This window comes from Natator depressus, chromosome 1 (genome assembly GCF_965152275.1).
Source record: "Natator depressus isolate rNatDep1 chromosome 1, rNatDep2.hap1, whole genome shotgun sequence".
In the NCBI taxonomy this organism is placed as follows: Eukaryota; Metazoa; Chordata; order Testudines; family Cheloniidae; genus Natator; species Natator depressus.
In genome coordinates this window covers 317,494,275-317,508,481 of record NC_134234.1, presented here as the reverse complement: position 1 = coordinate 317,508,481, position 14,207 = coordinate 317,494,275, and the positions used below count along the sequence as shown (strand labels likewise).

The following is a 14,207-nucleotide window of genomic DNA, read 5'->3' as shown; positions in this document are numbered from 1 at the left end:
TTCACGGCCATGAAAAAACGCATCATGGACTGTGAAATCTGGTGTTTTGTGTGCTTTTACCCTATACTATACAGATTTCAAGGGGGAGACCAGTGTTTCTCAGATTGGTGGTCCTGACCCAAAAGGGAGTTTCAGGGGGGTTGCGGTATTGCCACCCTTACTTCTGCGCTGCCTTGAGAGCTGGGCTGCTGGAAAGCGGTGGCTGTTGGCCGGGCACCCGTCTCTGAAGGCAGCGCCACCACCAGCAGCAACGCAGAAGCAAGGGGAGCAGAACCCCAACCCCCACTTCAATAACCTTGTGACTCCCCCCCCAAACTGCTTTTTGGGTCAGTACCCCTACAATCACAACACTGTGAAATCCATATTTAAATAGCTGAAATAATGAAATTTACAATTTTTAAATCTCTGACCATAAAATTGACCGAAATGGACCATGAATTTGGTAGGGCCCTATTTATTTTCTGTCCCTTTCCTAATGATTCCCAACATGCTGTTAGCTTTTTTGACTGCCGCTGCACATTGAATGGATGTTTTCAGAGAACTATCCATAATGACTCCAAGATCTCTCTCTTGAGTGGTAACAGCAAATTTAGATTCCATCATTTTACATGTATAGTTGGAATTGTTTTCCAATGTGCATTACTTCGCATTTATGAACATTGAATTTCATGTGCCATTTTGTTGCCCAGACACCCAGTTTGTGAGATCCCTTTGTAGCTCTTTGCAGTCTGCTTTGGGCTTAACTGTCTTGAGTAGTTTCGTATCCTCTGCAAATTTGGCCACCTCACCGTTTACCCCTTTTCCAGATCATTTATGAATATGTTGAATAGGTCTGGTCTCAGTTCTGACCCGTGAGGGGACACTACTATTTACCTCTCTCCATTCTGAAAACTGATCATTTATTCCTACCCTTTGTTTACAATCGTCTAACCAGTTTCTGATCCATGAGATGACATTCCCTTTTATCCTATGACAGCTTACTTTGCGTAAGAGCCTTTGGTGAGGGACCTTGTCAAAGGTTCTCTGAAAATCTAAGTGCACTGGATCACCCTCGTCCATACACTTGTTCTCAGGTTTTGGTAGTATACTATGGTTCCCAGGCAGATCACTACTGGAAAATGTTTTGCCAGATTTTTTATTTGAAGAATATGTATTGGGAGTGGACAAACTCATTCCCATGTTCAAGGAATTGTAAGCTTTCCTGCTTTTGCCCAGGGTAGAGTGGTGGTAGGAGACAAAAAAACAATTTGGGTTTTTTTTATGGAGTTTTTTCTTTTGGCAGATCTTGCTGCTAAATATTGTGAATTAGAAAATGACAAGCAATGGCATGGATGCCTTTTAGGCTTTCATCTGTGTTTTCTCCTCAGGCAGAAAATGAGCTTTCCTCTGAATGTTTGAGCAATTGGATACACCACAGGAGATAGGGGGAAATGGGATATTGATCTCTGTGGTTGACTGAATATGTAAATGTTAGTTTATAGTTTATTTTTATTACTGATATTGGGGTTACTGGCTTTGATTGAAATCTGTATCAAAAATAGGAACAAGCCTGGTAGTTAATATGTCAAGAGTCCTACTCTGAACTCTGTCAGACAGATGCTGACATTCTGCAAGCAGTACTGTATGTCTGACCCTCTTGGAAAACTTTTAAATGTTCTCTTCGGGGGAAAAAACAAAGCTGGCAATGGTAGTAAGTACTTGTTAAAATTATTTTACAGTGTCTGGCACTGCCATTGTTGCTGACAGATCCAGTTTCCCAGTGTGTGACTGGGATTTAGTATGTTAGTCTGTACCAATTACACAACATGCTTGAACTGAAATAGTATTCAGGGAGTCATAGCGGATTTGCCATAATTAACACGGACATAGAGGAACTATTTCTGTCTTAAGCTTACACTGGGAAACATCAGTGCTTAACTGTCTATAACCAGAGCATATATTTAACCTTTCCATTGCCACTTTTATTCAACTTATTGTCCTCAAAGTCAGTATAATACAGTGCCTGATACTGTACTGCTTTGGTAAACATAAATCTTGGCTTATGGGCTGTACTCCAGCACTGCCCTGAAATTTGAGGTAGTGTCACACAAACATACTGTCAGGCTGCCTGGAGTGGCTCATGAATGTGGGTGCCAACTTAGGGCAGATTGTCAAGAAGCAGGGCACAAACCCCAAATCGGTTGTATGTTCTATAATTAGATTTTGCCAGCCAAGTAACAAGTATGAACTCCACAAGCACTACAATAGCCTTAACATGGAATCACACAGTCCCCTTGGATATTCCGCTCTATCTTGCCACCTTGGCAGTCCTGCCTTTATGATAGAGGATCCCTTACACCAAAAATCACAATAGTATTCAGATTACTCTGAGGCCCAAAGGACCAATCACTTACCCCCAGGTTAATTGCACTGCAGAGCTCTCTTTAAAGTATGCACTTTATAGCCAATCCTGTAAAAAAAACGAATTAAAGATTTATTAACTAAGAAAGGAACTAGTTATTTAAAAAGTTAATGCAGGTAAACATACACACACAAATGAGTTACAGACTTAGGTTTCAAAAGGTAATAGTAGCTGCTGTAATATGCAAGTCTACCTTGTATCTAACTGTGACAATCTGAGTACATTTCCTAGACATGAAGAAGAGCTCTGTATAATCTTGAAAGCATGTATCTCTCACCAACAAAGGTTGGTCTAGTAAAATATATTATTTCAACCACCTTGTCTCTGATATCCTGGGACTGACAAAGCTACCACAACACTGCATACAAGCTCTCTATATGTTCTTTGTGGCTAACCCAAGCGAAGGAGCTTGGGGATCCCTTGCTTATGCTTATAAATATTGCCCTCTTTGAATTCCAAGCAACATAGTGATAACAATTTCTCCTTAGCAGGGGTTTTTATTCCCTTCTCCCAGTGTTCAAACTGTGATGGGATGAGGGCTTATGCACGTACCTTCTTCATGGGTGTGGGGGAAGCAATCAACAAAGTGTTTTGTCCACTGATGTTCAGCAATGGTTTGGCCTGAGTCTATAGGCCTTCTTTTGTTGGGAAGGAGATGACACAAGTTGTGGTAAACTGATATTTCACACTTAGTAATGCTTCTCTCCTTACTGTGGGGTTTATAGTCTTATCAAATGTTTTTATAGTTACAGAGCAAACACTTAAATATTACCCTATAATGTGGGATACAGATATTCTAAATAAGATTACTACATGCAGCATCTGACAAGCATTTCATAGTGTCTAAACACGTTCTTACAACTCTGTCTGTTTTAACAACACTAGGACCCAGGCGAGCCAGACTGGTTTCCAGCTATGCATTTGTCAGTTAAGTGTTCAGTGCGGCCCAGTGACCTTGGAATGAGCTGGCACCTGGTCTGCCAGTGTGTCGCATACCTCTATATTTAGCAAGCAGTGCTGCTACATAGATTGTCTGGTAAAAGGCACAATAGATACTGCAGCAGTTTATGATCGGTATTAAGAGAAGACTGTCCTCCTTACCGTGTGTGCATTTGTGATGAGATTAGAAATCTAGTTTACTGCCATAATGAGTCTTCCCAGTCTATAATGTAGTATGTTACTATTTTACATACAGACATTGCCAAAAATTACCTGCTTCACTTCAAAAGTATTCAATCTAATGAAAAGGTGGTCTTCTAGCTAACTAGTATCATCAAAGGATATTTGATAAGGAAAACACTGAAATGTGCATTATCTGCATGGAGCTGTAGATGTCTGACTGACCTAAATGCCTTTTGTATCATTACAACCTCTAGACATTTTATTCTGGCATCAAGATGTTACCATGCAGACAAAAATTCTTGATGCAGACAAACTTCCTGTTGTCATATGAAGTTCTAGATCTAAGGCATACAGAATTTGGCTATAATATTTGAGGAAGGCATTGGTGGAGAGGGGGGATGCTTTGGAAAAACTGAAGACCCTAAATTTATTTTGGAATCTCATCTTGCATCCAAAAGTTGTTTTGGAATCTCATCCTACTGCTGATGATTTCTGCTGTTAGGGTCTATTATACTATATACTTATCTAGCCTAAACTATAAACTATTTAATTGTACTTAAATCTTACGATTTAAACTTGTTCAGATAATTTCCCTTCATTGTTTTAATGACTTTTTAAAAATAATTTTTATTTATACAGCACCCAAGTCTTTGTAATAGAATGAGACATGACCCTGTTACAGAAAAAAATTGCAGGGCGCTTTTCTAAAATCACCTTTGGTCGTGGTGCTAAAACTGTACATTGTAATTACTGAAAAATTTGGTGGTAGGTAGGTCCAGTATATAAAGTGTGTGGGAGTGTATGTTTGGGCCAGAGGGACGTAAGGAGCTACAACATAGAAGGTCCTGGAAGAAAACTGTAGCAAAAGCCAACTCAAACTGAGGTTTCTGGCGTGTGTATGTGTATCTGTATTCTGGGAACTGCGGGTGGGATCTTTAAGATCAAATCACAGGAGGGGGGGCTGAGTTTCAGGTACTAATTCAAGTTTTGGTCATCTGTTGAGGGTGCAGTAGGATTCACCCATTTGTAATACTTTACAGACAAGTTGCTGTGTACCCTGAAGAATTTTCCCGTGTGAAAGATTCTTGTGGACTTTTTTTGAGTAGTTCTAAGAACTCCATTGTGTGCAGCAGACCGTTGAAATTCTGCAGGGACAAAGTGCTGGAGCTAGAGACATGTCTGTCTTTGTCCCATTAAATTGTGTTCAGATTTGCCTGAGTTATAAACTGTTGAAAACCGCCACTTACTCTTCAGTTACTTAGCAGGATTTGTAAGCGTGCCAAACTAACTGCACATGAATGTTCTAAAGAGCCAGACCTACACTGCTGTCAAAAGTAGCAGACGTTGCATTGGGAGTGTCTGCTACTGCTCCAAAGCAGCTGTATTGGGGGAAGGAGGTGTCGTCTTCAACACCAACATATCCTGGACCAGTGCATGGTCCCTTTCTGCTTCCCTTCTGGGATAGGTCTTCTGCTGATGCTACCTAATGTAGTTAGTTATATGCTGCAGTTCTGAATGTCTAGAGTTCAAACTCCTCTGATATGGGGTCTGTTTTTACCATTGTTTTCCTTTTAGAAAAACCTTCCCCAAAAACCTAGGAAATCACATACTAAAAGTGTACATTAAAGGAACATTATTTGAGTTCCAAAATTATGAACTTGAAAGTTAGGAAATGTCAGATTTATGGTTGTCCTTGCAATCTTAATTTTGCTATCTTGTGCATATGCTTTATTGTACAGTCTTAAATATGATGATCACATATTTTTTCCCATAGGACCCCTGCCTCATTCAATGTATAGGATGAATGCACAAGAGAGCAGAATTAAGGTTCCACATGAAACCTATATTCAGGAATTTGCTAACTGTCATACACAGCAGTGGTAGAGCCCCTCCTGGCTGGACACTCACCAGGTGGTTGTGTTTGGGGCCCAGCAAAGTGGGCTGTGTGCTTTAAACCTTCTGAGTCTGAACAAAGTCCAGGCACTGCCCCTGGTTGGGCTGTCTAGGCATATTCTTGATTGATCTGGCACTATCTTCTGCGAAATGAGACCCTGCAGTCCAACTGCCTAGTACCTGGGACAGTGCTGACTCCTCAGACTCTGCTCATAGCTTAAGCACATGCTCTCCCAGAACTCCAGCTGAGAGGGTGCTCTGGGTTTGCAGTTTAATTCTTCAGGGCCATGTGAAAGTGAAGGCCAACAGACACCCAGACAGACATCTTTTGCATAGGATTTTAAACACAATCACTCTACTTAGATATTACAAGAAATACAAATCTAGACAAAATAATAAACACACCTATACACATATCTCTGCGTCAGTTTTGTCACTGTTCTGGAGAGTCCTTTGGATTGAGGGCAGAGACCTCTGAGGGGTCCAGGAGTCCCCCTCTTAAAGTCAGCTAGCACTCTTCTTTCCTGGCTGGTCCTGCAGTTAAGCAGGACCCTCTGCTATGAAAGCATTCCCCTCTCCTTTCCAAATTTCCTGTGCATCTGGCTCTCTCCAGTTTACATGTCCCAACAACAACCTGCTTTCTTTATTTTGTTGCTGAGGGTTTTTCACTCTCCACTTCTACGGCCCTATGCAAACAAAACTTCATTAAATTGATTTCCCTTGGCATTAGCCAACCCATTGTCCCAAGGTGCTTCTATTTGAATAGGTGACCAAAAATTATAGGTCCAACAATCCACCATTGCACCTGAACTGGGAGGGACACACTACAGCACTGACAGCACATGGCAGACTCCATTACTCCTGACAGAATTCTATGCTCCGGTCTGCATATTTTTGTGTCCCCCTGTACAGAAAAATGCAAAAGAAATCTACAGGGGGACATGTGCCTCTTCCCCAGCAGCCCAAGCAGTGCATCTGTTCCGGCGTGCCTGGAGCAGCCTCAGAGATGCAAATCACTGCAGGTGGAGGGGACTGGGCATGCCTATGGGGGAGATGTTAATCATTGTCATGGGGCTGGGCTGGCTAACAAGCGAGGGAGAGACTATCCCTCTCGCTTACTAATGTGGCTCGCCGGGCGTGGAGGGGGCTAGTTCTTTTTATTACGCATGAGCAAGACTCTGTCCCCGAGGCAGAAATGTAGGAGCCTGCCTGCTAGTTAATTGATCTCATTTGCTGAGGCAGAAATGTAGCAGCCTGCCTGCCTAGTAACATGCCTGTAACTTTTTGAGAATCGAAAAAACACCCAATTAAATAGTATCATTTTACTGAAAATTGTTTGCTTTGAAATTAAAGAAAATAGCTTTTGTAAAAAAACCAACCCCACATTTTGTTAATGTTGCTGTTGATGCTTAATTGATCTCATTCCCTGAGGCAGATGTGTAGCAGCCTGCCAGCTTAGTGACATTGTTAATGTTCCTATTGTTAGTTAATTGTTCCCATTCTGTAAAACCTTTAAGGCCCCTACATTGCCAGAGTGAGGTAAAGCCTTATAAATGACAGTAAGGGAATCAGCTAGGCAGATCTATGTGCTTTCTCACTTTTTTCCTGTGCCAAAGTAGCACAGTGAGGTTAGATTACAGCTCAGGATTTATTATACTTACTCATTTAAAAAAAAGACTTTGAGGGCAAATAATACATTTACCAAGCAGTAAATAAAATGTCAGGAAAATCAGAACCAAATGCTTCCCAAAGTATCCAGCCAGGTCCAGGACAATGATTAGCGAAATCGTATGACTTTCATGTGTGAAAGTCTGAGCAATTTAAAACTACATTCTGTTTCTTTCTTTCTTTGCTGTTTGGTGTTCTGTAATGTAATTTAAATACAGGCTATTAGTTACCAAGTGTTTTGTAACTTAACTTTCATGTATTTAGGAAATGCTGAATAGTTATTCGTGACTTTTTTCTGTATTGTAGTTTAAATAACTTACCAAAACAATTGAAACTGGAGATTATAGTGTATTGTTTTGACAAAATTTTCAGGATTTGTAATTTTTTTGGCACAGAATCCCCCCCCGAGAGTACCACATCTATATTTATGCATTCCATGGTACAATAGTTCCATAATAACTTTATAATATCTACCAGAACTCATAAGTTATACATTGTGTGATGATTCAGGCAACGTGTATGATTTTCACATGCTTGACTTTTTTCAATTTAATTTTGTATGACTGAATCAATGAAAACAAACTGTGGAAAGGAAATAGGGTCTAAGCAACAATCTTTCATGGTGATTGAGGTTTATATGCACCACTTGGTGGGTCTGCTGTGTACATATACACTGTAAAATCGTTTTGTCTTTCTTCATTGTAATGTTAATGTTAATCTGTATATTTCATTCGCTCTGGCCCATTACATTTTTACCCAGCACTCAGGCTTCACCTGATACTTTGTTGCAATATTTCACTAACTTTTAACTACTCTGAATTGTCACCCCTGGCTCATTGACTGTTACGCTGAAACTGTTTTGTTTATCTACAAAACAGATACAGTTTGTGCAATAGCTGTCAAAGTTTCCTCCTCCTTCTTTCCCTAATGTGCCACAACACTGACACAGAGGAAACGCCTTTAGGGATTTGAGGGTGGCTTTGTTTCCATGCTCATTCAATACTTGACCGTCTTTTTGCAGGGACTCCTTACAAGACATCAGTGGTATAAAAATTTTCATTCCCTCCAGACCTGGGTGGAAATTGAACCAGTAACCTAGCAATAAATGGAGCTGTATCCTATGATCAGTCACTTGAGTCACTTATTTTACCCCAAATGTACTGTAAACATTTAGTGTGTATTCAGAGTTGAGGGAAATGGAGAGTGGACAGAACATCTCTCTATCTACGACCAACTCACTTAAAATATATTAAAATGTTCTTGCAAATTGCACAACCCTCTGATTAGTACAGACTTACAAGAAGTGATATGCATAGGCACAGAACAGCTAGCCAGAGGACAGGACATATTGTTATAAGCATGTGTTGTTAGTTTGTATGAAATAACTTATAGCATAGATCTGTTTCTGTGGGGATAGCAGGATTAGCTGGTTTCCCTTGTCTGGTTTGCTTTGAGTTTGAGACATTACAGCTGTTCTGCTGCTTATTGTCAAGGCAATTAAAAAAAAAAAAGCAACAAAATACTGAGCAGAGTAACTTTCATTTTTAAAAATTTAATGCGAATTCCTGTCTTGTTTTGTTTCATGCCTTTGTGCATCTGTTCAGAGTGATGTGCTGGAAGTGACATTGAATCCTTTTGTTCATTGGAGACTAATATGGAATTGTGAAAAGGATACTATCAGTAAACTCTCCAACCTCCCAGACTGTAAGATTAATTAGTCATTAAGTAGGCTTTTCATTGGTTGTACTGGTTGATTCAACACAACAGGCTTTTCGTAAAAGCATGTATCATAACACCCTATTGACCATAAAAATGTAACCTACATCATGGGTAGGAATGGGCCTCAGTGGCAAAGTTTATATTAAAAACTTGCCCAAATTTAAAAGTGCTCAGATCTAGGGTGTTGGTTTGGACCTATATCTAATGTAAAGGGAAAATAAAAAATTGCCTTGTATTTACTGTGCTGTATCTTAATGTGAAGAACCCTTCTATCACTTGAGAAACTTCCCTGTTCCTGGGATCCAATATAGAAAACTGTATTGGGTACTGATAGCTTATGCCTCAAGTTTATTTCATGTTTCTTTTACTATTTTAACTGTTTTGCAAGTGCATTGTAATTAACCCCATCCTTTTAAAATAATTGTTAACCAATGTTACCCTTCTATGGTGCATATGGCCATGTTGAAAAATAGACTTCCTTTTTATGAAGAGCATATTCAACAGCAATAACAAAATATTATATAAATTGGTCTTTCTGTTCTTCTGGACAATATATTTGCATAGACATGCATGTAAAGCAGTCCATTTGGTTACTTATTTGTCTTGATGGGTTGCTTTGTTTAGATTTTTCTTAACACTTCAAGGTAATTAAACCTTTCTTCCTTCCTTTCTTAACAGAGGAAGAGCTCAGGAAGCTCAGAGAAGAAACAAACGCCGAAACCTTAAAACAAGAACTAGAAAAAGAACGGCAGAGGAGATTGGAACTAGAACAAAAGGTCAATGAAGTACTTAAAACAAGGTAAGAGAAATCACTGCATAAAGTATAGCTCAAGTGTCAGCTGAACTATCTGGGTGGCACTGAGTGAAGAGTTACAGAGAAACATTAAAAAACTCATGCTTGTTTATTCACCCAGGGTTTCACTAGAGAGAATAGGGAAGTCAGAATTGATGGATTAAAAAGTTCAGAAGGGACCATTGTGGTTATCTAATCTGATCTCATGCATAACACAGGCCATTGTACTTTCCTGAATTAATTCTTTTGAATTAGAACATGTTTTTTTAGAAAAACATCCAGTCTTGATTTCAAAATTTCCAGTGATAGGGAATCCACCGCAACCGTTGGAATAAGTTGGTGAACTGTTTCACTTGTTAATAATCCTTCCGCCCACACACACACACACCCTCTTTTTTTTTTCTTTTCTTTTTTTTAAATGCCTTGTTTCCAGTCTGAATTTGTCTATCTTCAGCTTCTAGCCACTGGATCTTGTTATGCCTTTATCTGTTAATTTGAGAGAGAGCTCTTTAATCTTCTATTCTCCATGTAGGTACTTACAGACTGATTAAGTTGCTCCTTAAATGTCTTTTCAGGAGCTCAGTCTGTTCAGCCTGAGTCTTTCAGTATAAGACACTTTCCCCCAATCCTTTAATCGTTTTCATGGCTCTTCTCTGAACCCTTTCCAATTTATCAGTATTCTTCTTGAATTGTGGATATTGAAGCTGGACACAGTGCCAAATACAGATGTAATGTAAGCCCCACTACTCCTACTCAAAATTCTCCTGTTTATGCATGCAAAGATTGCGTTAGTCCTTTTGTCCACAGAGTTGCACTGGAAGCTCGTGTTCAGCTGATGATCTAACATGATCCCTGTCACAGCCCTGTTTGAGCTCCTGCTACTGGACACTCACCAGAATGCTGTAGTTGGACCCACATGCTGGGCTTATGTAATTTGTAAGTTTCCCTTGGTCTGGGTAGGCTCCAGCACTGTCTCTGGTCCAGCCTCTCTGGCACACATCTTGTATGCCAAACTGTCTGATACCCCTTTTGGAAGTGGAGCCCCGAGGCCCAGCTACCCTAAGCCCCCAGGGCCAGTACTGACAGCCCAAGAAACTCCAGTAGCTCAAGTACACTCCTTCCCAGAGCTTCATCCTGTAGATGCTGATACGTAGTTTACGTCTTTAGGAATATGTGATAGTTAAAGCTTAGGCACAGACTGTGCAAAAGGATTTCTGCAAACGATCGCTCTTTGCGTTAGACCCCACAAGAAGTGTGTAAATATATATCTAGATAAAAACAAATGCCTGAACACTATTCCCTGCCTCAGTTTCCTTTCCACCGTAGGTGTTCTTTGGGGTCAGGATTAGTGTCTTTTCAGGGTTCCAGGTCTTGTTTATGCCTTCTCCTTGTAACATGGAGTCAGCTCTCACTCTTGTAGCCAGTTTCCTTCTCGTTCTCCTTCTGTAAAATGGCTGTTGCCTGCCTGCCTGCCTGCCTTCCTTCCTTCCATGACTTCCAGCCACCTTTATCAGGTGATATTCTGTTCAGCCTCAAACCCCCAGTCAGGCAATCAGTTGTCTGGATTCCAGCCCATCTTGGGTGGACTGGTTCTTCTTGATGATAGCCAGCTCATTGAACTAGGGTGCCTCCATTTAAATAGAAGACCACTGTGATCCTTGTGTTACCACCCATTGGAATTTCAGATCAAGATGGAGGTAAAAAGGCAGAGACGGCACAGACCAGCCTTACAATCAAAATGGGGTTTGTAGTTTGATATAGATACATAGTCCACAATATCAAACAGAATTCAAAAGTTACACATGGATTCTCCAACGTGTCAGAACCCCCAAGTTTGTTCCTGTTTCACCAGTTCTGCCCTCTGTTCTGTCTGTGAGGCATGCAGATGTGTGTAAGACCAAAAAGACAAGAGCACTGGGAAAGTTCCCATGTTTATGCTCATGTCAGCTCAGTCTTTATTTTAAGGTGCCTTCCACTTGAGTGAATTAAGTGTCTTTTATTTCTTTTTGATCAGTTACACGTAACACAAAGTGTATTTTAAAACCCCTTAAATGATTTTCACGCACAGACACATAATGCAGCTCTTGCTTACAAACGTGAACAGCCAAACAAAACCAAAACTAATCACGCTGTAGAGTAGGAAGAAGAAGATTGTTTCCATTTTTAAATAGTTAGGAGGTACTCAGATACTACAGTTTTGTTGGGTCCTGTAAGTACCCCAAGACAAATACAGATGTTGCAACTACAATTCAGTGAAGGCAAGAAAAGGGATGCTTAAGAGGACCATCTTGTCAAAAACCTGGCTTCTTTCTTCTGTTTCTCTCTATTGTTCTTGATTTTGAAGCTGTGGTGCCCACACCAACATACAGTATTTGGGAAGGAACTGTTTGACAACATGAGGGCACCCAGATAGAGGCTTTTTTGTAGGGATGTCCTTGGACTGCCCAGTCTTTGGTACAGCAGCTGCAGCTTGCAGTGCTTTGCCAGTGGAATGATGCATAACTGATCTGCCAGGTTAGCAAATGAGAGACCAGGACCCATATCACAGATTCTTATCTGGCTCTTTTGGATGACAGTGCAGAACACCCGTCTGCGAAACATCCAGTTGGCTGCACTTCTTGTTTTATTTATTTTTAATCTGCCTGAGATAGTGATAGGTTGCATGTACAGTACTACTCTTGAGAATGTTTTTATCTGTTGTGAAACCTTTTAACATCCCAGGAACATCTGTTCATCCTAAAAACACATGGACCAGTATTATTTTGTTGACAGGATCTCCTGTGTGAGTCCTGTTTCTGTTGGCAAAGAACCTACAAGCATAGGATGTTAGCTACATAAAGTGTGCTAGATGTTTACAAGTATGGGAGTGTTTGGTGGGCAGGGAGAAAGGGAAGTCAGTGTATTTTTTGTAAATCTTTAATCATTCCTCTGAAGTAAATTTAACGTGAAAATAATGTTGGGTGTATTCAAACAAGAGGAGTGAAATCCAGAATGTATGTAGCTGTTGTGTTAACTCACCTATTGCCGTACGTAAGATTACTCCAAGTTCAGAAACCTTTACTTTGCATGGGCACAATTTGGATGACACTTTTCCTGCCCCAGTTTGAGAAGAACAGTGTCATTGTCTACCTACACCCTTTTAAAATAAATATATTTCAAGGGTTGGAGGACACTTATAACCTAACCCTGAACGTGTTTGCAGTAAGAAATGCAGGGCTAGAATCTCTGCTTCTCTGAGCTTCCGTAGCAGTCATCAGGAGGCCAGTTATGTCACCAGTGAAGTGCTGATGTTAGAATACTGGCATTTTGGAGACCACCTCTGTGTTCTGTCCACAACCTGATGCACTTTGTGGCAAAGTACACTTAATTTAATTCCAAAGTACCTCAGTATGGTTAGAATGGGTATACAGTGGCTCCAAGCTTTTAAAAAAAAAATTTTCCTGCAAAAATTGTAACGATATGGTCATGTCATGCAACTTCCAAAAAAACACTTGGGTTTGCGTAGCACTTTGAGAATGTTGGAGTAAATAACCAGCATGTCTGGTGTCAGGTTTCCCTTTTAATTTATGTATCATGCATGCAGCTATAAAACTCATGCTTACTAATATCTTGATGTTGTTGCAGGGTGTTTCCATGGTTCAGAACTGAGTGGAAGCATGTGACCCTGTACTTTGCCACTGTGTAATATTACATGTCATTTGCTCCTTACGAACAGCTATAAATGACATTTCATGCTTTCCTAATTGCAATATGCTTAAGCACAAATGAACCCATTAAAAAAAAAATCTGCATTTCTATTGGGTACAGTGGCCTTTTTATCAATTTAGTCAGTCCTTGCGTTCAAGTGCAGATAATTTGAGGTTGAGTAAGCATATGACTTACTGTAATCTTAACGCTAGTACCCCTTAGAGTTAGCCCTTCCCCTCTCCCCATTTTTCTGGGTGGGAGTTCCTAGTTGCAGTAGAACTGATGTGATTTTTTTAATTTGGATTTGGAGTGGATTTACGAAGCTTGTACCATGCTGCCCAGCTCCAGGTGGCGTGGGAGTTGTGGGGACAATGATTAAGCCAGTGTGCCCCAGGATTTCCCTGGCTGAAGGAGGAGCTCAGGAGCTGCAGAGAAGAGGGGATGTCTCCAACCCAGCCTGTTTACTCAATGTGTCCTAGTTCTAGTACTTGGTCCACTATTTTAGAAGTGCACAAGCCTGAAACAAAGGAGTTCATGGCTTCTCCCTATGAATCTGTCTGAAGCAATTCATTACAGTCCCTGTGCCACCCCCCACCCCCAGATGCAACCAAAGCTGCCATGGACTATCATCTCATAACCTGATTCTGAGCGGTCAGGCTGTGGGCAGAGGTGAGTGGCAAGCAGATGTTAGCTTAGTCATATCAAGAAATTACCACCCAAGGTTGCATTAATCTTATTCATATTGGCATTCAGAACTAATTTTAAATCATAAGTTAAAATCCTTTCTCCTTCCGAGAAATATGTGACAAAAAATGTCACTGTGCTGCTCATGGTGTTGTATTTCAAATAAGACTCAAAGCCAAGGACCTGACTGCTTATGGCCATTGGTTCCTGCGGCACTTTTGTGTACGTCTTTGTAAGAAT

The 14,207-nt window shown here is 40.5% G+C and overlaps 1 protein-coding gene across 3 annotated transcripts in view; it reads left to right on the top strand.

Moving 5' to 3' along the window:
• GRAMD4 (GRAM domain containing 4) overlaps window positions 1-14,207 on the top strand; it is a 133,271-nt gene that overhangs the window by 89,120 nt on the left and 29,944 nt on the right. For all 3 annotated transcript variants that reach the window (XM_074942411.1, XM_074942410.1, XM_074942412.1), the window contains exon 4: window positions 9,482-9,602. In XM_074942411.1, the coding sequence (XP_074798512.1) occupies window positions 9,482-9,602 (121 nt within the window). The remainder of the gene's footprint in view (window positions 1-9,481; window positions 9,603-14,207) is intronic.